This window comes from Myotis daubentonii, chromosome 9 (assembly GCF_963259705.1).
Source record: "Myotis daubentonii chromosome 9, mMyoDau2.1, whole genome shotgun sequence".
In the NCBI taxonomy this organism is placed as follows: Eukaryota; Metazoa; Chordata; class Mammalia; order Chiroptera; family Vespertilionidae; genus Myotis; species Myotis daubentonii.
Window position 1 is genome coordinate 53,057,313 of NC_081848.1, and position 21,766 is coordinate 53,079,078.

Genomic DNA, 21,766 nt, shown 5'->3' on the forward strand with positions numbered 1-21,766 from the left:
GCCTAGGCCAGAGGCGTCAGGCCTGGGCAAGGGGCCGATCCTGCGATTGGAGGGTGATGGGGGTCAACGCCTGAGGGCTCCCAGTATGTGAGAGGGGGCAGGCTGGGCTGAGGGACACTCCCCCCCCCCCCACACACACACCCAGTGCACGAATTTCGTGCACCGGGCCCCTAGTTATTATAATAAAAAATCATTTTCTTTTTAGTCATAGGTTTATAGGCATAAATCAGCAAAACTTGCCCCAAGGGCTGGTTTCCAGATGAAGGCTCCACTCCCTGCATTCTACCAGACAGAGCTCTGTAATGTCATACAAACCAAACCAGAAGACATCTTAATTCCTGACTACCGACCTAAATCGTGACCTGTGCCTTCAATCCTGACCCAGAGGGTCCCGAAGCAATCCCACCATTTGCCAGGATAATCGTTGCCTTCTTTCCCAGTCTCTCCCACTAGACATGGAGGCAAGGGATATTCAAATACAAAGAACGGCTATGCACTTACAGGGAGATGAGTTTACTGGCTGGTATCATTTGCATGTTGTCTCTTTTTGTAAAACTGTCAACAAATTATTATTACTATTGGTTTGAGAAAAAAAATATTATAGACACTAATGCTAGATGTTACCTCAGAAGTCCTTAATTCTAAATCTCTTAATTTTACAAATGGAGAGACACACAGAGAGATGGAATTATTCTGTGGAAAAAAACATACACTTTAGATCAAAGAAATTGGAAATTGTATTTTAGCCAAGTGAATTTAGGGACGTAGCTTCTTGAAGCCTTAGTTTCCTTATCTGTAAAATAGGAGACTAACAGAGATAAAGTATGAAAAGTACCTAAAACAATGGATGATATATGGTCAATACACAAAACGGCACATTATTATAAGTTTTGTTATTAATAAAAAAGTTTTAATGAATTGGTTGCCAACTGGTTTTATATGTCTTCTTTTTGTAATACAGAATTTTTTTCCTCTCAGCAGGATATAGAACAAACTAGATTTTTAGAAAAAGGCCCAAGGAGAGCTTTAAAGCAGGAGTTGGCAAAAGAAAGTCCATTCACCCAAAATTAGGGAGCAGAAAAGATATATTCTCTAGAAAAGTGAGACTAGGAACCTAAGGAGATCATTCATTTATTCCACAATCATCTGTTGAACACCTTTTATCAGGCACTGTGCTATATCCCCTGTGAATGTAGAGATGTTTTATAGCCCCTAAAGGAATTCAGAAATTAGTGAGGCAAAAGAATCTGTACACAGTGAAATGACAAACTATGGGTAAATGTTGTAACAGAGACATGAACAAAAACCTTTTGGTCACAGAAAAATAGATTTTTTTGAGTAATGGGGTGTGGAAGTGGAGAAAAGATGAAGGAATTGGGGAAGAGCTTGAGAACCTAGCCTATACTAAAAAATATTGAGTGAAAAGTAGAGAATCTAGGTTTATCCTCGAGCCTCTGGCAAAGTACCCACATTGGGAGATGGTGAACAGGAGAAAACAGATTAGTGAATGTCTAAGACAGGAAGGTAACATTTATGTTGTACTTGATAGCCACATGGCACTAGGTCAGAACTTAAATATCTAATTTTAACTTCATGTATTTCATTGGTATGATTGCCTGCCTATATTTAATTTCTTCATAAGAGCCCTAAAATCTATCATAAATATTTCAGTTATAAGAAATGACTGACTTACACATGATCTCACTCATTTGTGGAATATAATGAACAACATAAACTGATGAACAAAAACAGATCCAGAGACTGAGAAGCATTGATCAGATGCTCAAACCTCAGAAGGAAGGTTGGGGAGGGTGGAGGTAAGGGGGAGAGAGATCAGCCAAAGGACTTGTATGCATGCATATAAGCATAACCAATGGACACAGACACCAGGGGGTGAGGGCATGAGTAGGGGGAGGGAGGGGGCAATGGGGGGGATAAGGACACTTATGTAATACCTTAATCAATAAAAATTAAAAAAAAAAGAAATGACTGACTTAACGGATAATCAGTATCTGTGGAGAGAACAGAAAATAGTGAAAACAACATTAGCATTTCCTCTAAGAACTTATTAGAAATGCCGATTATCTGGTCCTAACCCTGGTTTACAGAAGCAGAAATCCTGGGGGTGGGACTAGCAATCCGTGTTGGAAGAAGCAATCCAGATGATACCGATATCCAGCTATATGCTAGGGTTTAGCAATGTAACCCATTTTTGTAAAATTATATTGAAACACAGTCATACTTAATTATTGCTGTCTGTGGCTGCTTTTATGCTACAATGGCAAAGTTGAGTAGTTGGAACAGAGACCTTATGGCCTGCAAAGCCATTATTTGCTAATTGAAGACCATGAATAAAAATGAGGAAATTTCCCAGTTTTAAAATTGTTAACCTTATTATCTTTCCCTTTTAGTCAAGGAGGCTACTTAAATGGGCCTTTTAGTTCAAACCCACTGACAATCCCGAAGCAAAGGTCAGCATCTATATCGCTGTCTCACCATATAGGTCTAAGAAGAGCTGGTAAGTTCTCATTTTTTTTTATGATTTAAATGTGGGAGGTCTCAAAGTATATGGTAGTGCAAAATTTTTTTATTACACATTAGTGACTAATTTTGAAGACTTTTATGTGTTGTAAGTTAACATGACTAAGCAATTGAGTTGGCTATTAGATCACAATTTGCTCATTCATTCAGACACCTTTTTTAATATCTCTATGCCACGAACTCTATTAGGCACTAGGGATTCGGTGGGGAGAGCAGGGGAGGGAGGGGTAGATCTATTTAATTAACCTGAATTTTTGCAGACCCAGACTCACATATCCAGAACAAGGGAAAATCCCCAGAAAAGGGTATTCAGTAGCCTGGAAATTACGGAGAGAAAAAAAGTCTTACCATGAGAGTAGAAAGAACCCTGAATATATCCTTAGCCATCCTAAATAGGAATTTTCTGTTTATTTACTAATTTGAGGTATAATTAATCTATAACATTACATTAGTTTCATGTGTACAACATAATGTTTTGTATATATTGCAAAATGATCACACAATTAGTCTAGTATCTCTCAACATATATAGTTAAATATTTTTTCTTGTAGTGAGAAATCTTAAGATCTACTCTCTTAGCAACTTTCAAATATGCAAAACAATATTAACTACTAGAGGCCTAGTGCACAAAAATTTGTGCACTCGGGGGGGTCCCTCAACCTGGCCGGTGCCCTCTTGCAGTCTGGGGCCCTTCAGGGGATGTCCACCTGCTAGCTTAGGCCCACACCTCGGGGGATCGGGCCTAAGCTGCAGTCAGACATCCCTCTGGTAGCCCAGGAGCCCTCAGGGGATGTCCACTTGCCAGCGGGGAGAAGGCCTAAGCCGCAATCGGACATCCTTAGCGCTGCTGAGGAAGCAGGAGAGGCTCCCGTCACCACCGCTGTGCTGGCAGCCATCAGCCTGGCTTGTGGCTAAGAAGAGCTCCCCCTGTGGGAGTGCACTGACCACCAGGGAGCAGCTCCTGCATTGAGCGTCTGCTCCCTGGTGGTAAGTGTGTCATAGTGACCAGTCATTTCCAGTCATTCTGCTGGTAGGGTCAATTTGCATATTACCCTTTTATTATATAGGATAGAGGCCTGGTGCACAGGTGGGGGCCAGCTGGTTTGCCCTGAAGGGTGTCCCGGATCAGGGTGGGGGTCCCCCCTGGGGTACCTGGCCAGCCTGGGTGAGGGGCTGAGGGCCATTTTCAGGCTGGTCACACCGCCTTCAGGGTGGGGGTCCCCACTGGGGTGCCTGGCCAGTCTGGGTGAGGGGCTGATGGCTGTTTGCAGGCTGGCCAAGCCCCCCAGTGGGTACCCTCACCCCATGGGGGTGTGACCAGCCTGGGTGAGGGGCTGAGGGCCGTTTTCAGGCTGCCCACAGCCCCTTCAGGGTTGGGGAGTCCCGCTGAGGTGCCCGTCCAGCCTGGGTGAGGGGCTGATGGCTGTTTTCAGGCTGGCCACGCCCCCCGGCGACCCAAGCTCCCAGCCTCTCTTTTTTTTCTTTTTTTCTGGGATTTATTTATCTTCTATAAGTGAAACTTTGTAGCCTTGAGCAGATCCCAGGGCCAGCCAGGGCAGGTGGGAAGCTTGGCTTCCTCCATCGCCAGGGGCAAACCAAGCCTCCTGCTCACTGTAGCTCTATGGCTGCCACCATCTTAGTTGGGTTAATTTGCATACTTGCTCCTCATTGGCGGTGGGTGTAGCTTGTGGGCATGGCTTGAGTATAGTGGAGGGACAGTTAATTTGCATGTTGCTATTTTATTATATAGGATAGTCACCATGCTGTACATTACATCCCCGTGACTTATTTGTTTTATAACTGGAAGTTGGTACCTTTTGATCCATTTTACTCCTTTTGCTTTAAAACTTTTTAAATGAAATATTTTATAGATACAACATAGTCATAAGAGAACAGCACTGATATTCTGATTTTAAACTACACTGTGTGTGATTTGGGGCAGTAAGATGCACAATCACAAAATTCTTTTATATAAATGTGTGGCCTACAATAAAAACCAAAATGTGAAGATTCAGGAAAACATTATTTATAAGCAAGAAAAATAGACACTAGGAGGACTATTGATATTGGATTTTAAAAAGTCTTTAAAATAACAATGTTTTAAAAGAAATAGAAGGAAAGATGGACAAAATGGATGACAAGATAAACAGGGAATTAGAACACATAGAAAAGAAACAATGAACAGAGTGAAATATTTAGTCTTGAGAAACAAGCACCAACCTATAATTCTGTCCCAGCAAAATTATCCTCTAAAAGTGAAAGAGAAAAATACTTTTTCAGAAATTGAGGGAACTTGTTGCTAATAGATCTGACTTGCAAAAGATGTTCAAAGAAGTTCTTTAAAGAGAAGGAAAGTAATATAGGTCAGAAGTTTCAATCTATAGAGAAAGGAAGAGCATTGAAGAAAAAAAAATCAAGGTAAAGTAAAAACTTATTTTTCTTATATTTATTTGGTCTACAGATAACAAAGGCTGCCCTTGTTTAATTTGTTTAAAATGAGAGTAACAATGTATTTGAACTTGTGTGCTTATATATATATTTTATGTGTGTGTATACTAGTATATATGTATATATTATGTATGTATATGTATATATTTATGTATGCTTATATATAAGTGAAATGAATGACAGCAATGATACAAGAATGGAAGAATTAGCATTATTTTGTTATTTTAACAGAATGTTATTTGAAACTGGATTCGAGTTAGTTGTAAATGTATATTGCAAACTCTAGGGCAACCATAAAAAGTAGAAAACAGAATCCATTTATAATGAGTTCAGGAGCGTCACTCAACAAATAATCAGAAACAATAAAACAAACAAAACCAGCAATATAACAAACCTTGGGGGTATTAAGAGTCTGATACCAGAATTGTTAAATGTTCAGTTTTCAAAAAAAATTATGAAACACGCAAAGAATCAAGAAATTTTTGCCATATATATAAGTAAAAAGAAGTAACAAAATATTTCCTTGAGGGGGAAATTGGATTTTGGGCTTAGCAATGACTTTAAATCTGCTATTATACATATGTTCAAAGAACTAAAGGAAATTACAGCTAAAGTTTTTAAGAAGAATATGTCAATAATGCCTCACCAAAGAGAACTATAAATTATAAAATTATAAAATAATTTTAACAACTATAAAATAATTGCCACTTCTACTTACTACTGGATTGGAGATTCTAACCAGGGCAGTTAAGTAAAAAGGAATTAAAGAATTAAACCTATATTTGCAGATGACATAATCATATATTCATAAAATCCCAAGAAATTCGTTAACATCTTTTACAACAAGAAAGCAAGTTCATCACTGTGGCAGGATACAAGATCTGTATGTAAAAATCAATTGTATTTCTATTTACTTGCAATAAACAATGCAAAACAGAAATTAAGAAAATAATTCCATAAATAAACCTTTACATGGTCAACTGATTTTCAACAAGGGTGCCAACAAAATTCAGTGGGGAAGGAATAGTGTTTTTAACAAATGGTGTTGGAACAACTGGATATACACATGCAAAAGAATGAATTTGGAACTCCTATGTCATCATACTTAAAAATTAACTCAAGATGCATCCTAGACTCAAATATAAGGGTTAAACCATAAAACTTGTAGAAAACATAGAAAATCTTTGTGGCTGTAGGTATTAAGTAAAGTGTTTTTGGATAAGACACCAAAAGCACAGTTCATAAATGGAAAAAATTGATAATTGGAATTCATTAAAATTAAAAACATCTGTACTTCAGCAAACACCTAAAAAGAAAAGACAATGCACAGGATGGAAAAAAAATACTTGCAAATAATATATTTAACAATGGACTAGTATCCAGAATATAGAAAGATGTTTTACAACTCAATAATAAAAAGACAAAAGATCTCATTTAAAAATGGGCAAAAAATCTGAATAGAAGTTTCTCTAAAGAAGATATAAAAATGGCCCATAACCACATGAAAAGGTGTTTAGCATCATTAATTAGGGAAATGCAAATCAAAAGCAATGAACTATGACCTCACACCCACTTTGATGTCTTTAATTATAAAGACAGACAATAACAAGTGTTGATAAAAATGTCCAGAAGTGGAACACTCCTACATTGCTGCTGGGAAAGTAAAATGTGACAGCCTTATACAGCATTGAAAATGAATGAACTACAGTCACATGCTGCTACATGGAAATATCTTTTTTTTAATATTTTATTGATTTCTTACAGAGAGGAAGGGAGAGGGATGGAGAGCTAGAAACATTGATGAGAGAGAAACATCGATCAGCTGCCTCCTGCACACTCCCCACTGGGGTATGTGCCTGCAACGGAGGTACATGCCCTTGACTGGAATCAAACCTGGGACCCTTGAGTCCGCAGGACGATGCTCTATCCACTGAGCCAAACCGGCTAGGGTGGAAATATCTTTTTAAAATGTCAAGTAAGCAAGGCATAGATCAGGGGTGGGCAAACTTTTTGACTCGAGGGCCACAATGGGTTCTTAAACTGGACCGGAGGGCCGGAACAAAAGCATGGATGGAGTGTTTGTGTGAACTAATATAAATTCAAAGTAAACATCATTACATAAAAGGGTACGGTCTTTTTTTTTTTTTTAGTTTTATTCATTTCAAACGGGTCGGATCCGGCCCGTGGGCCGTAGTTTTCCCACGGCTGGCATAGACACATTTATATATACTATCCTATATAATAAAAGGCTAATATGCAAATTGACTGAACAGAGGAACGACCAGTCACTATGACATGCACTGACCACCAGGGGGCAGATGCTTAACGCAGGAGCTGCTCCCTGGTGATCAGTGCACTCCCATAGGGGGAGTGCTGCTCAGCCAGAAGCCAGGCTCACGGCTGGCGAGCACAATGGTGGTGGCGGGAGCCTCTCCCGCTTCCACAGCAGTGCTAAGGATGCCCAACTGCTGGCTTAGGCCCACTCCCCATGGGCTTTCAGACATCCCCCGAGAGCTCCCGAACTGCAAGAGGGCACAGGCTGGGCTGAGGGACCCCCCGAGTGCACAAATTTCATGCACCAGGCCTCTAGTCTGATATAATTTACAAAGATAAAAAAGGGAAGAACTCATCTAAATTGTTAAAAGATACATATACACACATGGTATAAATATAAAGAAAGGCAAGAAAAATAGTATTACAACAGTCAAAATAATGATTTCCTTTAATGAGAGGGAGGCAGTTTAGGAAGGGTTTCTGGTCTAGAGCCGTGTTTTATGTCTTAGTTTGAATGATAAGCATTCCTGTTGAAACTTTTCTGTGTGCACATTATATTTCGTAATATATAAAATATAATGTGCACACAGTTTAAAATAAAAATGGATCTATATTGTAGGAAATCTTTCTTAAGGGTTGCTAGGTTTTCCTCTACCATTTTTTCCTCTCCTTGAAGCTTTTCTATATCAAATTTCTACACTAAGGTTATTTATCCTTTAGTCTTCTCAGCCTATTTTTCTGGATTTTTTTAACACTTGCTGGTATAATTAGAGAAAAGAATCCTGAAAATTTGAGCTTTTTTATCCAGTTAGTAACTAACCATTATGACTTTGATAAGCAAGGCCCTTTCCCTCTCTAGTCTTTAGTTTCTTCTTCTGAAACATTACACTGACCAGAATTTTTATAAAACCCGACTCAGCCCATATAAGATTTATAGGAGCCTCTCAATCAATTAACCTAATAGAACAGCAGTGACAGCCCTTTTTAGAGTGTTTCTTCACAGTGGTAACTGCTAACTAAATTAAGTTCCTTAGGGAAACTTTTTTTTTTTTTGGTAGTATTTTTTTTTCACATATAAAATGAAAATGCTACTTAACTCACATGGTTACTGTGAAGATTGAATAAAATTCCATCGTATCAGTCAAGGTTTTCTAGAGAAACAGAACTGTTGGTGTGTGTGTGTGTGTGTGTGTGTGTGTGTGTGTGTGAACATACATAACATATATGTGCATGTATGCATGTATGTAGAGAGGAAGGGGGTGCACAAAGGATTTATTTTAAGACATTGTTTTGTGAGACTGTGAGGGCTATAAGGTCTGAAATTTTTAGTGCAGGCTGCCAGCATGGAAATTCTAGCAGCGTCCAAAGGCAGTCTGACCCTAGCCAGTTTGGCTCAGCAGATAGAGCATCAGCCTGTGGACCAAAGAGTCCCGGGTTCAGTTCCGGTCAAGGCATGTACCTCGGTTGCAGGCTCCTCCAGGGCCTGGGCTCTGGTGGGGGGTGTGCAGGAGGCAACCAATTGATGTGTTTCTGTCTTTCCCTCTCTCTTCCACTCTCTAAAAATCAATGGAAAAATATCCTTGAGTGAGGATTAAAAACAACAACAACAAAACACAAAGGCACTCTGGAGGCAAATTCCTACCTTTTGGGAAGACCTCAGCCTTTTCTCTTAGGGCCTTTAACTAATTGAAAATGAGGCCAACTCACATTATGAAGGATAATCTGCTCTACCCAGACCACTAATATAAATATTAACCACATCTGAAAAATGCCTTCACAGCAACATCTAGACTGCTTTTTGACCAAAACAGCTGGGCACCATGGCATTAGCTAAGTAGGCACATAAAATTAACCATCTCACACAGTCTCTTAAGTGTTCACCTCTGTGCCTAAAAATATAGGTCCTTAATAACTGTTATTTGCTTTCCTCCCTGATTCATACTTTACTTGGATCTTTATTTCCAAATAAAATTTTAAGTCTGCCTTCTTTCCAGATGTACCCATACAGCCTTAGTTCAAAGCACTCAGCACATTTCCGAAGCACTGATTTTCCCTTAGCACAAAGCACTTGCTCCTACTCTCCACTAAACTCTAGGTGTGTTGAATTACAGGGATGGCATTTTTTTCTCCATTGTGAAACCCAGCACATTTCCCAGCATGTACTAGACTCTCAAGTGTTTTGTTGAATAAATAAGCTGGACAAATTTGCATATTTTAAGAGGTATGCTGTTGTGTCAACATATAATTTTCATTATATGCTCAACTTGCTTAATGCTATTAAGAAATTGGATTTTTGAATAAAAATGAATTTTATTGTACTGGAAAATATTCAATAAAATTTGGTAAAAATACTCTGCTCATGTAGATAATCAAGCTGACAGGGACACAAAATGTAAAAGGTAAAGAATTAGGGAAATTTGTGCCACACAGTATGTACATGTGAGTTCTACTCTTAGTATTCACCTGTAATGTGCTATCCTGCCACAGGGTGTTTATCCCCAGTCACTAATGATGACCACTATGGTCTATTTTCTGCTTAAATTTCTAGAATGTCTTGAAGATAGAGCTCCATCTACAAGTCTATTTTATCATTTAATTGTACATACTTTTCTTTACTTAAAGAAGGAAAATACTCTTTATAAGTACACAAACATAAACAATAAACACCATACACAAGCATGATTATTTATCTATCTCTTTCCTCTCTTTTAACTTTCCAAGGTGTTTTACCCAGCCTGAGTCCTGTGAATTCTCCTGGTCATGGACCACCAGTGTCTCCTGGCTCCCTAACGAGTCGATCGCCTATAGAGTTTCCTGATACTGCTGATTTTCTTACTAAGCCAAGTGTTACTTTACACAGATCTCTGGGCAATGTACCCACTTTACCAGATTTTTATCAACAACTTAGAAATTCTGATAGCAATGTATGTAACAGGTAAGTTTCCCCAACATTTATTTGTTTTACAATATATGTTAAAGTATTACTAATATTCTAGTTCTATATAATAACTAGATGATGAATTAAGACTATATTCTCTTCCTTATTTATCTAGTAGAATTTATTCTAAATAAAACTTATCTCAGTGCTATCATTCATTTTCCAATGAAATGATCTCCATCTGAAGTGAAATATAGTTGTATTCTATTCATTATATCAGTAAATGTAAAAGAATTATTTCGTATGCACTATTTTAGTGCCTGTTTATAATACCCAGTTCATATGGTGTTCATTCTCATTTCTGCGTAGATACTGTTTACTTCCGACATCAATGTTGACTTTCAAAATATGTTATTTTCTTCAGGTTACACAGATGCCTTCTAGATAAATCCTTTTAAATTTATAGAGATTGTATTATTAGAGTGTGTTGCATTTGGGACCTTGGTTAAAAATTGAGCAGATTTTTATAACTGTACTTAGATTTTAAAATTTTCTCTCATGTATTATATGTAGATGTTTATATATGCATATATATTTCTATTTTATTTTATAAGCTGTGGACATCAAATACTGAAATATGTTTCAACATCTGAATCAGAGTCGAGTACAGACTACTGCAATGGGAAATTAGGTGAGTGTTTAACTTTGTGAGCAATTTTTTACATTACTTTTTAGGATGAATAAATGAGTTTAACTTCATTCTATCCACCTTTAAAATGAACATTATGGTGTTTTTTATCTACTTCAGAGAGGAGTTATTAAGAGAAAAGTATAAATAATAGATGGTGAAAGTATTTTGAAGAGTAAAAATGGCTGTACAAATGAATATTGTCTTAGATGATGGGTTTGGCTCATAAATAGCAAAATAAAGTATAATAATGTTGAAATTTATACTGCACAATCTAATGCCAAAAGGTTGGCATAATTTTTTTATGGCACAGAAAGGACTTATTTTAAAATTTAATCATATCATTCTGAAATATTTTTTATGCTCAAACAAAAAAATATCGATGGTGATAAAATTATAGTAGTTTTATAACATTAAACAATTGATTATCAGTCTTCCAGTAATAGTTAACTTGCACCAACATTCCCCCGAAGGTAGGTAGAAAAGCTGTACAAATTATTAACAAAAAAATCTGCTTGAAGCTCCTCAGAAATACCGCTAGATCTGGAGGAGGATAGAAGTCCAAAAGAGTGAGCCTGGAGTTTGAGGCTACCAAAGGGGTGTTTGCCAGAGTGCCAGGGACTAGCGTCACCCTAGGAATATAAAAGTACAGAAGTAGGTAGGTCCTTTCAGGGATTGTAGGCTCCTAGGAATCTCTTTACATAGTTATTCATTTTAAAGTGTGCAGTTCAATAGTTTTGGCTCTTACACTTTAAAGTGCTGTTAAAAACAACAACAAAGACCAATTCTTTAAAAAGATACCTCTTCCAAAAAATAGAAGAGCAAACTTCCCACTCATTCTGTAAGACCAGTATTACCCTGATATCATAACCAAAGGCATCACAAGAAAACTACAGACCAGTATGTCTTATATGTATAGACACAAAAATCCTCAACATAATACCAGCAAACTGAGTCCAACAATATATAAAACAGTCACATCATGACGAAGATATGTTTATCCCAGAAATGCAAGGGCAGTTTAATATTTGAAATCAATCAGTATAATATACCACATTTTAAAAAAAGAGAGAAAAAACACATAATCTTAATAGATGCATAAAAATCATGACAAAATCAAACAACACTACTTCATGATAAAAACACTCAAAATAGTAATAACAGCGATTGGGTTCCTCCCACATGTGCCCCAACTGGGGCAGGGGATCGAACCTGCAACCCAGATACCTTGACCAGGAATTGAACCCGAGACTTTTCAGGGCATAGGCCAACACTCTACCATTGAGCAACACCTGCCAGGGCTCAACATTATATTTTTAAGAATCATACATATTGTTGCATGTGATTGTAGTTCTTTCTCTTTGCTCTGTAATGTTCAATTGAGTACATTAGTTTATGTATTCTACGGTTGATGAGTTTTGGAAAAGTTTTTTGTTCAGGATATTACAAATAGAAGAAATAGGAATACTTTTATACCTCTGGATGAATACTATTTCACTAACAGTGCTGCTTCTCTTTTCCATGTGATTTGAGAAAAGGATATTTTTAATCACATTGGTAGAGAAATAATTCACACTTACGATACTATGTTTTAATTTTTTTACCTACATGTTATATTCTTTTATAACTTGCTTCAATGGCATATTTTCTTTCCTTTTCTCTTAATTTTAATTACAGTTTACATTTAATATGTGCTTTGATTTTTAGATGTGCTTTAATCTTATTTTCAGGTTCAAAATACAAACCATTTCAGATGTTAGAAATTGTTTACATCAAATTTGTAAAAAATGTTTTGGGGACTTCTTTTTGTTCTCACTTTTATAAAGAATATCCACTCGTCCCTTTCATCCATGAGTAGATATATCAGGTGAAGTGTTTGTATTGCCCGAGCACAAGATGCGTGGGCCAAATAGTCCAGCAAGATAGGATTAATGGTAATTAATGTTTTAATGTCATTTATTTAGATTTAACGCCATAATGGTTCACTTTATCTGAATATTTTTTCAAATAATTTTCTTATGAAACTATCCATGTAGGGGAAGTTTTATTTTTATATGACTTTTTTTGAAAGGTGATGAAGACAACACCAATTTCTCAAAAGAATCACTCAACCTTACAGAAGCTCAACAAGAAGTGGAAACAGAGGACAGAGACTGCAGAAAATTAATTTTGGAAGATGATAATCACCTAACAGAAGAGGCACAGAATGAACAGCAACCAAATGTAAAACTTATAATATAATTATGTTAAGGTGAAATATTAGTGCATAGTTTAGTTTTGTTATTTTTGCTCAGAACAATGTTTTTAATATTATGATACTTTGAAATTTTTTAGTGAGAGTCACTCTATCACATTAAAGAAAATCTTGGGTAAAAAAGTAACTACTTCTAAACTCATTATCAGAGAACAACCAAGTGCATTCATTTTACAATGAACTCATTTTATTTAGTTTTATAGTAGGTATATAATGAAAAAATATCCACATGGAAAGCAATGTATGTTAAGATCTGAGAAATGTGTATAGTCATTAAAAACAATGAAATAATCTACTTATTTAAAATAACACTTTTTTGTTCTGAAAGTTCATAATTTAAGCTTTTTAGGTAAAAACTCATCCATTTTTCTTGGGAAGTTAATAAATGCCACTATAAGGATACAAGTTTCTATTATCCTTGATACCTCTAAATTCTAAAATGAAAATGGAATTGAGATTTGTATAGTGTTTCAGAAATATTTTTATTTATTTATAAAAGTAAAGAGTAAAAAGTTTTCTGATATATAGAGTACACATTTATATTTATGTGAAAATAGCATTATACAGAGAGAGGAAATAGGAAGTACAGATTGTATTTGAAAGAAACGGTTGTAGAAAACAGAACTGACCACTTTTTAATGCTCAATTTTAAGTGTTCGCATTTAGATATGGATTTAACAATATATTGGTTTGGATCTCCCCCCCCCCCCCCATGTACAGACTGAACAGGAAGCATCGCTGGACCCGATTTTAATAGAAGATTATGATTCATTAATAGAAAAGATGAACAACTGGAATTTTCAAATTTTTGAACTTGTAGAAAAAATGGGAGAGAATTCAGGAAGAATCCTCAGTCAGGTTTGTTTCAAATCCCCACTACTTTTTTATTATAAATTAATTTTCTGAATCTTTATAAAAAGCAGAATCTAAAAATGTATAATGTTAGTCTATGCAGAAATTCAACATTTTTTATTGAATTATTATTTTCACAAATGAAGTTTTCAGTAGAAAATTTGAAAACATATAAATGAAAAGTTATTTATAATAATGGGATTTAATTTTAACTAAAGTAATAAAGTTTTACTTTATATTTAATCTGGAGGTTGAAAAAGGAAAAAGATGATCAAGTGCTAACCAATGAAACTAGCTTTCTTTTTCTCACCTGCCCTCCCTTATCTTTCACTCAAGACCAAATAGTTCATTTCTTGCTACAACCATGGAAAAATATGTCCATTTTACTACCCAGACTAGAGGTTGTCCCTGATGGATGCACACAATAGTATCAGATTAACCTTCCCAAAATATCACCCTCATTAACTCCAAAATGTCTTATTTATGAGACATAAGAACAGAATAAATTATGTGGAAGGTATATAAGTTCATCTCATTGAAGTCTTTAGAGACAAAAACATTACTTCTTTTAACACCTAGGACTAGAATAGAATTCATATGCCCTATAATAAATTATAAATAATGGGAAATTTTTTAAACTAGAACATGACATGGTAATCTTCCTTTGGTTTTCATGGGCTTTCGGGTAATGTCTTCCTTTTTCATGTTTTCAAAAGATCTCATTGTAGGGGAGTTTTTTAAAAATTAATAACTTAAAGATATATATATGGTTAATATTCCTAAATGCAGATCACAAAAACATATACTCAACTACAAATAGAAATTCTGACTTTAAAGTGAACTTTATTTTAATTGACATTTAGGTTATGTATACCTTATTTCAAGACACTGGTTTATTGGAAATATTTAACATTCCCATTCTACAATTCATGAACTATTTTCGTGCATTAGAAAATGGCTATCGAGACATTCCTTGTAAGTATTAACATGTCTTATTATTTAAGTTCAAATAATAGTAGTTTTTAAACCCTTTATTATTTTTCCCTTCAGATAGTCACTAAACACTTTTAAATTACATGTTTGGAAAAGTTTTAAATAGAAATTTAAAAAGAAAATCTGTATCCTACTATTTAAAGTTAACTGACTACTGTTAACATTTTGATATATATTCTTTAAGACTTTTTTCTTATATGTTTATCTTTATAAAGTAAATCATAATATCAATACCTATTTATAATCTGATTTCACTTATTACATGATATACATCTTTGTTAATATTTGAGTGCCTAATATGGACACAGCCAATAGGGTAGGTGAAGACCTGGAGGGGTGGGTATGGCCTGGGAGAAGGGGGTGAAAGGGAGGGGAAATGGGAGGCCTCTGTAATATCAACAAAAAATATATTTTTGAAAAAGAAACAAATCTATTACGTATTTCTGGATCTAACTTTTCTAAACTTGTTTCCAAGTTTGTAAATGGGAATAACAGTACTTACTCCATAGGTAGTGAAGATAATCTATGTAAATAAAGCACACATCAGAATTCATGGAACATAGTAAATGGTCAATAACAAATGATTATATTTATGATAAGCCCCTAGTGTATTGAATCATGCTCTGAAGCCTTGACAGTTAGTATTGTATCAGCTGCCAATTCTACATAAGTATGCATTAAATATTGGTTGAAGTGTTGATTTTTAATTGAATGTCAGCTATGACTATAATCATTAGATTAACAAAGGTTATCTTATTTAATCTTCCTGGGAAAGATTGTATTATCTGCTGTTCACAGGTGAGAAGTTAAAAACTCAGAAGGATCTTTCCCAAGATTATAAAATTATAAATAGCTAAGCTGGGTTTTAACCTGTAGACCTCACACAGTGGTATTTCAGTAAACAAACGTTTTCTTGACCATGTGCTATGTGTCAGACACTGTTTTGAATGTGTTCATATATCATTTAACATTTAATCCTTATAGAAGAGCTGAGAAATAAATATTTATCATTCTTTTTTATGGGTGGATCAAGGGATATTCAGGTATCCAGAATTTTAACTGTTCTATGCACCCCTGTGTAAAAATAGGTCTCCATAATCCAAACACTGTTTACAAAATCTTTTTAAAAGCTACAACCTTAAATATATTTTTCTATGTCTTTAAATTAACCCTTCCTATTCTATGACCCCTTAATTATGTTTTCATAATGTGAGTTTTTAAAATAACTTTTTAACACATCAAGAGGTTTTAAAAAATAAGATTAAACAAAAATATAATTGTGGGAAATCATTTTAAGCCATATATTTTATATACGGGAATAACTAAAAAGTATTATACTTTTTAAAATGTCTTATGGTAAATGTAACAGAATAATCATTTTAAAAATCATTTTGGTGACTTTAGATCACAATCGTATACACGCCACAGATGTCCTACACGCAGTTTGGTATCTGACAACAAGGCCAGTTCCTGGCTTACAGCAGATCCACAGAGATCATGGAACAGGAAATGCAACAGGTACTTCCTTCTACAGATCTTCCTTTTAATTAATAAATTAATTAATTAAGCTACCTCATTTCATTACCTTTCAAAATTTTCATTAAGTAACCTTTGATACAAAGGGCCATGTTAATTTTTATGTATAATAATGACATGCAAATTAGGAAACCTACCACCCATCTTAAGGGCTAGGTTGAGATCCAGTACTGCTGGGTCTATCAAGTCTCTTCTAAGTCCCATTCTGCTGATATGCCACTGAGGTAACCACTATCCTGAATATTATATTACTAGAGGCCCTGTTAACAGATTCGTGCACCAGTGGGGTCCCTAGACCTGGCCTGCAGGGATCAGGCCAAAACCAGCTCTCTGACATCCCCTGAAGGGTCCTGGATTGCGAGAGGGCACAGGCCAGGCTGAGGGACACCCCCCCCCCCCCCCTCCAGGTGCACATCAGACTGCAGGAGGGCTCCAGGGCGTGTCTGGCCCGTCTTGACCAATCGCAATTGGCCAACCCCAGCAGCAAGTTAACATACTGGTTAGAGTGTCTGCCTCCTGGTGGTCAGTGTACGTCATAGTGACTGGTCAAATGAACAGTAGAACACTTAGCATATTAGACTTATATAGGATGATAATCATTTCTTTGCTTTCTTTTAATTCTTGGTTTTTTGTTTTAGATGTATCATGAAAATAAAAATTTATAATATTCCCATTATTTGAAAGCCTCACATATGTATTTAAATGATGAATTACAAAACTTTTTCAAATTTTGCTCCCAAAGAAGTTAGTTCTGTTCCCCATCATAGTATAATTATTTATGCAAATATAATGAATCATAACATTCATGGTTCTCTTATTCTAGCTTATAAAAGAGTGGAAATATGTTTTGGATCTCTAAAAAAAAAGGAAAGAAAGAAAAGAAAAAGAGTAGAGAGCCGGGCCCTTGTGACCTAGTGGTTGAGTATTGACCCATGAACCAAGAGTTCAATTCACAGGTTCAATTTCTAGTCAGGGCACATGCTGGGTTTTTATCTTGACTCCCAGTAGGGGGCATGCAGGACATAACCAATCGATGTTTCTCAGTGATATTTCTATCTCTCTCTCCCTTTCCCTCTAAAATCAATAAATAAAATAAGAGGGGAGGAAAAGGGGAGAAATACTTCAATAATATAGAGACAGACACATGCACACACAGACATAATTTGCTCAGTAAGGAATGCCTGGGAAATGTGACCAGACTAATCAGTGTAAATGTGATAGACAGCCACTGCTTTACATTCTTTGGTACTTGAGCCTAAAGTACCACCATTATTTGTTTGATGGAATTGCCTATGTTCATATTTGTCTGCCATTTATATTTTACTCTTTTTCTAGTGCTCTTTGTTCCTTCCAGTGGTTCTGTGCTTCCATGAGAGATCACTTTCTTTAGCTTTTTTTGTAGATGTATTTATTTTGTCTTAGAAGAATTTGAAGACTCCATCTTCTGACTTAAGTAGTTTCTGTTGACAAATTGGCCTAAAGTCTTATTTTTCCTTAAAACTAACATGTTCCTTTTCACTTTGACTATGATGTACTCAGGTGATAGTTCATCTACTATTAGTCTCTTTTACAATCTGGACAGGTTGAGAATTTCCCAAATTACCAAGTTTTGATTCTTTTTGGTTAAACAGTTATCTCTTTCCTCTCACATTTTACTATAAACAGTAAGAAACTAGGCTATATTTTCAACACTTTGCTTGGAAATCATCTTTACAAATTTTGTGTTCTCTATTAACTGCAGCACATTATTCGGACGAGCTCTCTGGTATAACAATATAGCAATGATCTCCTAATTTCCAATATGTTGCTCAGTTTTTCTGAGTCCTCATGGCAGTGTACCTAACAGCATTTTTCTACCACTAGCCTGTTAATGGTGATTTAAGTATTTATTCCATGAACCTCACTTCCTTCAGAGTTCTTACTGGCAGTGTTATAAGTCCTTATACAGTGTTATGGAATCAAGTATCTGTAGAAGACAAGTCACTGGGAGAAAAAGGGGACAGGAGCCGGGATGGGGGTGGTGGTTTGTCTCCTACCCCCCCCCCCACTCCCTCCTCCCACTCCCCCCTCCCACTCCCGATGTCCACCCACCCACGCACACTACGCGGAGATAAGCAGGAGCCTTGAAGCCTAGGGCGCAGCCGGGTGGAGCTGCCGCAGGTGCACATCTTGGTGGTAGAAGCAAATATTCAAACGAGAACTTTGAAGGCCGAAGTGGAGAAGGGTTCCATGTGAACAGCAGTCGAATATGGGTCAGTCGGTCCTGAGAGATGGGCGAGCACTATTCTGAAGGGACGGGCGAGGGCCTCCGTTGCCCTCAGCAGATCAAAAGGGAGTTGGATTCAGAACCCCGAATCTGGAGTGGCAGAGACGGGCGCTGCAAGGCGTCCAGTGCAGTAACGCCACCCATTCCCCAGAGCAGCCCGGGAAGAATTCTCTTCTCTTTGTGAAGGGCAGGGTGCCCTGGAATGGGTTCGCCCCAAGAGAGGGGCCCGTGCCTTGGAAAGCTTCGAGGTTCCGGGGAGCCTGGTGAGCTCTTGCTGGGCCTTGAAAATCCGGGGAGTGGGTGTAAATGGGGGACATGCCTATATGGCAGCAGGTCTCCAGGTGAACAGCCTCTGGTGTGTTAGAACAAATGTAGGTAAGGGAAGTCGGCCAACTGGATCCATAACTTTGGGATAAGGATTGGCTCTTAAGAGTTGGGTCGGTTGGGCTGGGGCACGAAGTGGGGCTGGGTGCCAGACCCGTCCCCACGGCCCTATGCCTCCACCGCCCTGACCCCGCCTGTGCAGCTCAGGGGCAGGATGGGGGGCGAGACCTTGGTGGCTGCGGTGGGGCGGGGAGGTTCCCCGCGGGCCCATGGGGGCCCGGACACCTGGGGGCCAGTGGCAGTGACTCTCTACGCGAGCCAGGCCCTTCTCTTGGATCGCCCCAGATGCTGTGGGCGTCACGGCCGCCCCTGGAGAGCTCGGCGGGCGCCAGTAGCCCAGGGTCGCATTGAGGGTCCCCCTCCCGGCGTGCGAAGGGCTCCCCCCCGCCAGAACCGCCCTGGGGCCGCGGTTCTGCACAGCGCCTAGCAGCCAACTTAGAACTGGTGCGGGCCAGGGGAATCCCACTGTTTAATTAAAACAGAGCATCGCAAAGGTCCGCAACGCTGCCCAGTGCTCTGAATGTTAAACAGTCTGATTAAAAATTGGACATTCTTCTAAAGACGACATCTACATGGCTTCAGGTACACAAAAAGATACTTGGCATCATTAATTATTAGGGAAATAAAAATCAAAACTACAGTGAGATCCCCTAACACTTGTTAGGATGGCTTGTTATTGTTTTAAGTCCTTGTTTATAAATAGAAACTAATTCATAGTAAGTAAACATAAGATGATCATATTGCCTATGGGGATTCCCCTCCTTAGCCTCATTGTGAGGAGGTTATATGTCTAATGCTGCTTCTGCTTGTTCCTCAGAGTCTGGTGATAGAATTAACCCTGGGCGGATTGCTTACATTTCTTCGAGGAGCTGCTCAATCCCAGATGAGAGCTATGGCTGCCTGTCTTCAAACATTCCTGCCTTGGAATTGATGGCTTTGTATGTGGCAGCTGCCATGCATGATTACGACCACCCAGGGCGGACAAATGCATTTCTAGTGGCTACAAATGCCCCTCAGGTAGGAAATACTTTTTCGGAAAGTTTAAAGAGTGATTCTGGAATTTTACAATCATTTTATGCATTCTTTTGTATATCATTCTCCAGTTTAATCATATGGCCATTACCTCGACATGGAATTGGATGTTAACACATGACATTGACATGACGTGTACTAAAGAATTCGGGGGGAAAGTCTCCTTCAATTAGAAAAGAAAATGTTTATGAAAGCGTGACTCATTGTTTTATGAAATTCTGCACTTCTTGTTTTCAGTATTTTTGCCTTTGATCAAAATGTAAGACTCACTCTTCCTTCTGGCAAGGTCCTTTGTATGGCTAGAAGCTATCATGATGAGCAACTGTTATTTTTGTTGTTGTCTTCTTTTCCTCTAAAACAGTGGTTCTCAACCTTGGCTGCACATTAGAATCACCTGGGAATCTTTTTAAAATCCTGATTTCTGGGCCTCATCCTCCGGAAATTCTGTTTCTTTGTTACTAATGTTGTGGCCCCACCCCATAACAAAGAAACAGAATATCCGGAGGATGATACCCAGAAATCAGGATTTTAAAAAGATTCCCAGGTGATTCTAATGTGCAGCCAAGGTTGAGAACCACTGGTCTAACACATGCCTTAATACTCAGACTCTAAATCTCTTAACTCTGACTATATTAATATGTGTAAAAATTCTTCTGGTACCACCTCATTTTTGTATCCAGTACAGCTGAGAAGGTGCACGATTCCTGTACAGTCAAAATTTGCATAGCAGATAGGAATTCCCAACAAATGGATACTCTAATTGTAATAGTTTTAAGCATTGGGACTTGGAACCAAGTACTTGGTTTTAAGTAGAATTTAGTGTGCATGTTTGTTTGGGCAGCTGATTCCTTTATATTCTTTGTCTAAGTGTGAGCCTTACAGAGAGTGAATTCATCTTTTACACTTTGTCATTCTGTATTTAAACCTCAGTTCTGATTCTTTCATCTTCTGTAGCCATTCTCTGTGTTCCTTTTCTCACTTTTATCCCTTTCACACATTCTCACTTTAAAACAGAGGGGATATTCTTTAGCCACAATAAGAGTAGGATTCAGAGATGAGTGGGTGGAGAATGTTAAAAGTGATATGTGATTCATTTTCCCCATTGAGACTTGATGATTTCCATAGGTAACTAATTAAAAAATTTCAACCTAATATTTGTTCTTTCAAAGAAATTGCCCACTAAGGAGCACATATTTCCTCATTTGCAGTACCATTCTGCAAAAATCAATGCCCATTCTCTCTAGCCCAATACTTAATAATTTTTGCAAATCTTGTGAGTCAAACTTGGGCAGTAGTGGCATAATAGAAAAAAGTACTGGTCTTGGGATCTACTGGCATGTGTTTGATTCTGGTTATTATTTATTAGCTCTGTGACCTTAGGCAAATCAGCCTTATCTTTCTGACCCTCAAAATATGTACCTGATATGGTTAAGAGTAAAAGGAGATAACATATGGAAAGTTTTCTTCCATTTTATGTATTTGAGAGCCTCCTGAACTACATAATCACGTAGAAAGAAATGACTCACTGTTCTTTTCCACTCTCTGCTTTTATTAGCTTTGAGTGTAGGTGAGTCAGAGTTGTTTATTACTTTTCCTTCAGGATATTAAAAATGAATGAAT

The 21,766-nt window shown here is 37.4% G+C and overlaps 1 protein-coding gene across 2 annotated transcripts in view; it reads left to right on the forward strand.

The window, feature by feature from the left end:
• The window catches only part of PDE3B (phosphodiesterase 3B), a 153,763-nt gene that overhangs the window by 108,776 nt on the left and 23,221 nt on the right, over positions 1 to 21,766 (forward strand). For both annotated transcript variants that reach the window (XM_059708983.1, XM_059708982.1), the window contains 8 exons: positions 2,412 to 2,518; positions 9,985 to 10,198; positions 10,756 to 10,832; positions 12,901 to 13,052; positions 13,804 to 13,941; positions 14,799 to 14,910; positions 16,333 to 16,446; positions 19,932 to 20,131. In XM_059708983.1, coding sequence (XP_059564966.1) covers positions 2,412 to 2,518; positions 9,985 to 10,198; positions 10,756 to 10,832; positions 12,901 to 13,052; positions 13,804 to 13,941; positions 14,799 to 14,910; positions 16,333 to 16,446; positions 19,932 to 20,131 — 1,114 coding nt within the window. The remainder of the gene's footprint in view (positions 1 to 2,411; positions 2,519 to 9,984; positions 10,199 to 10,755; positions 10,833 to 12,900; positions 13,053 to 13,803; positions 13,942 to 14,798; positions 14,911 to 16,332; positions 16,447 to 19,931; positions 20,132 to 21,766) is intronic.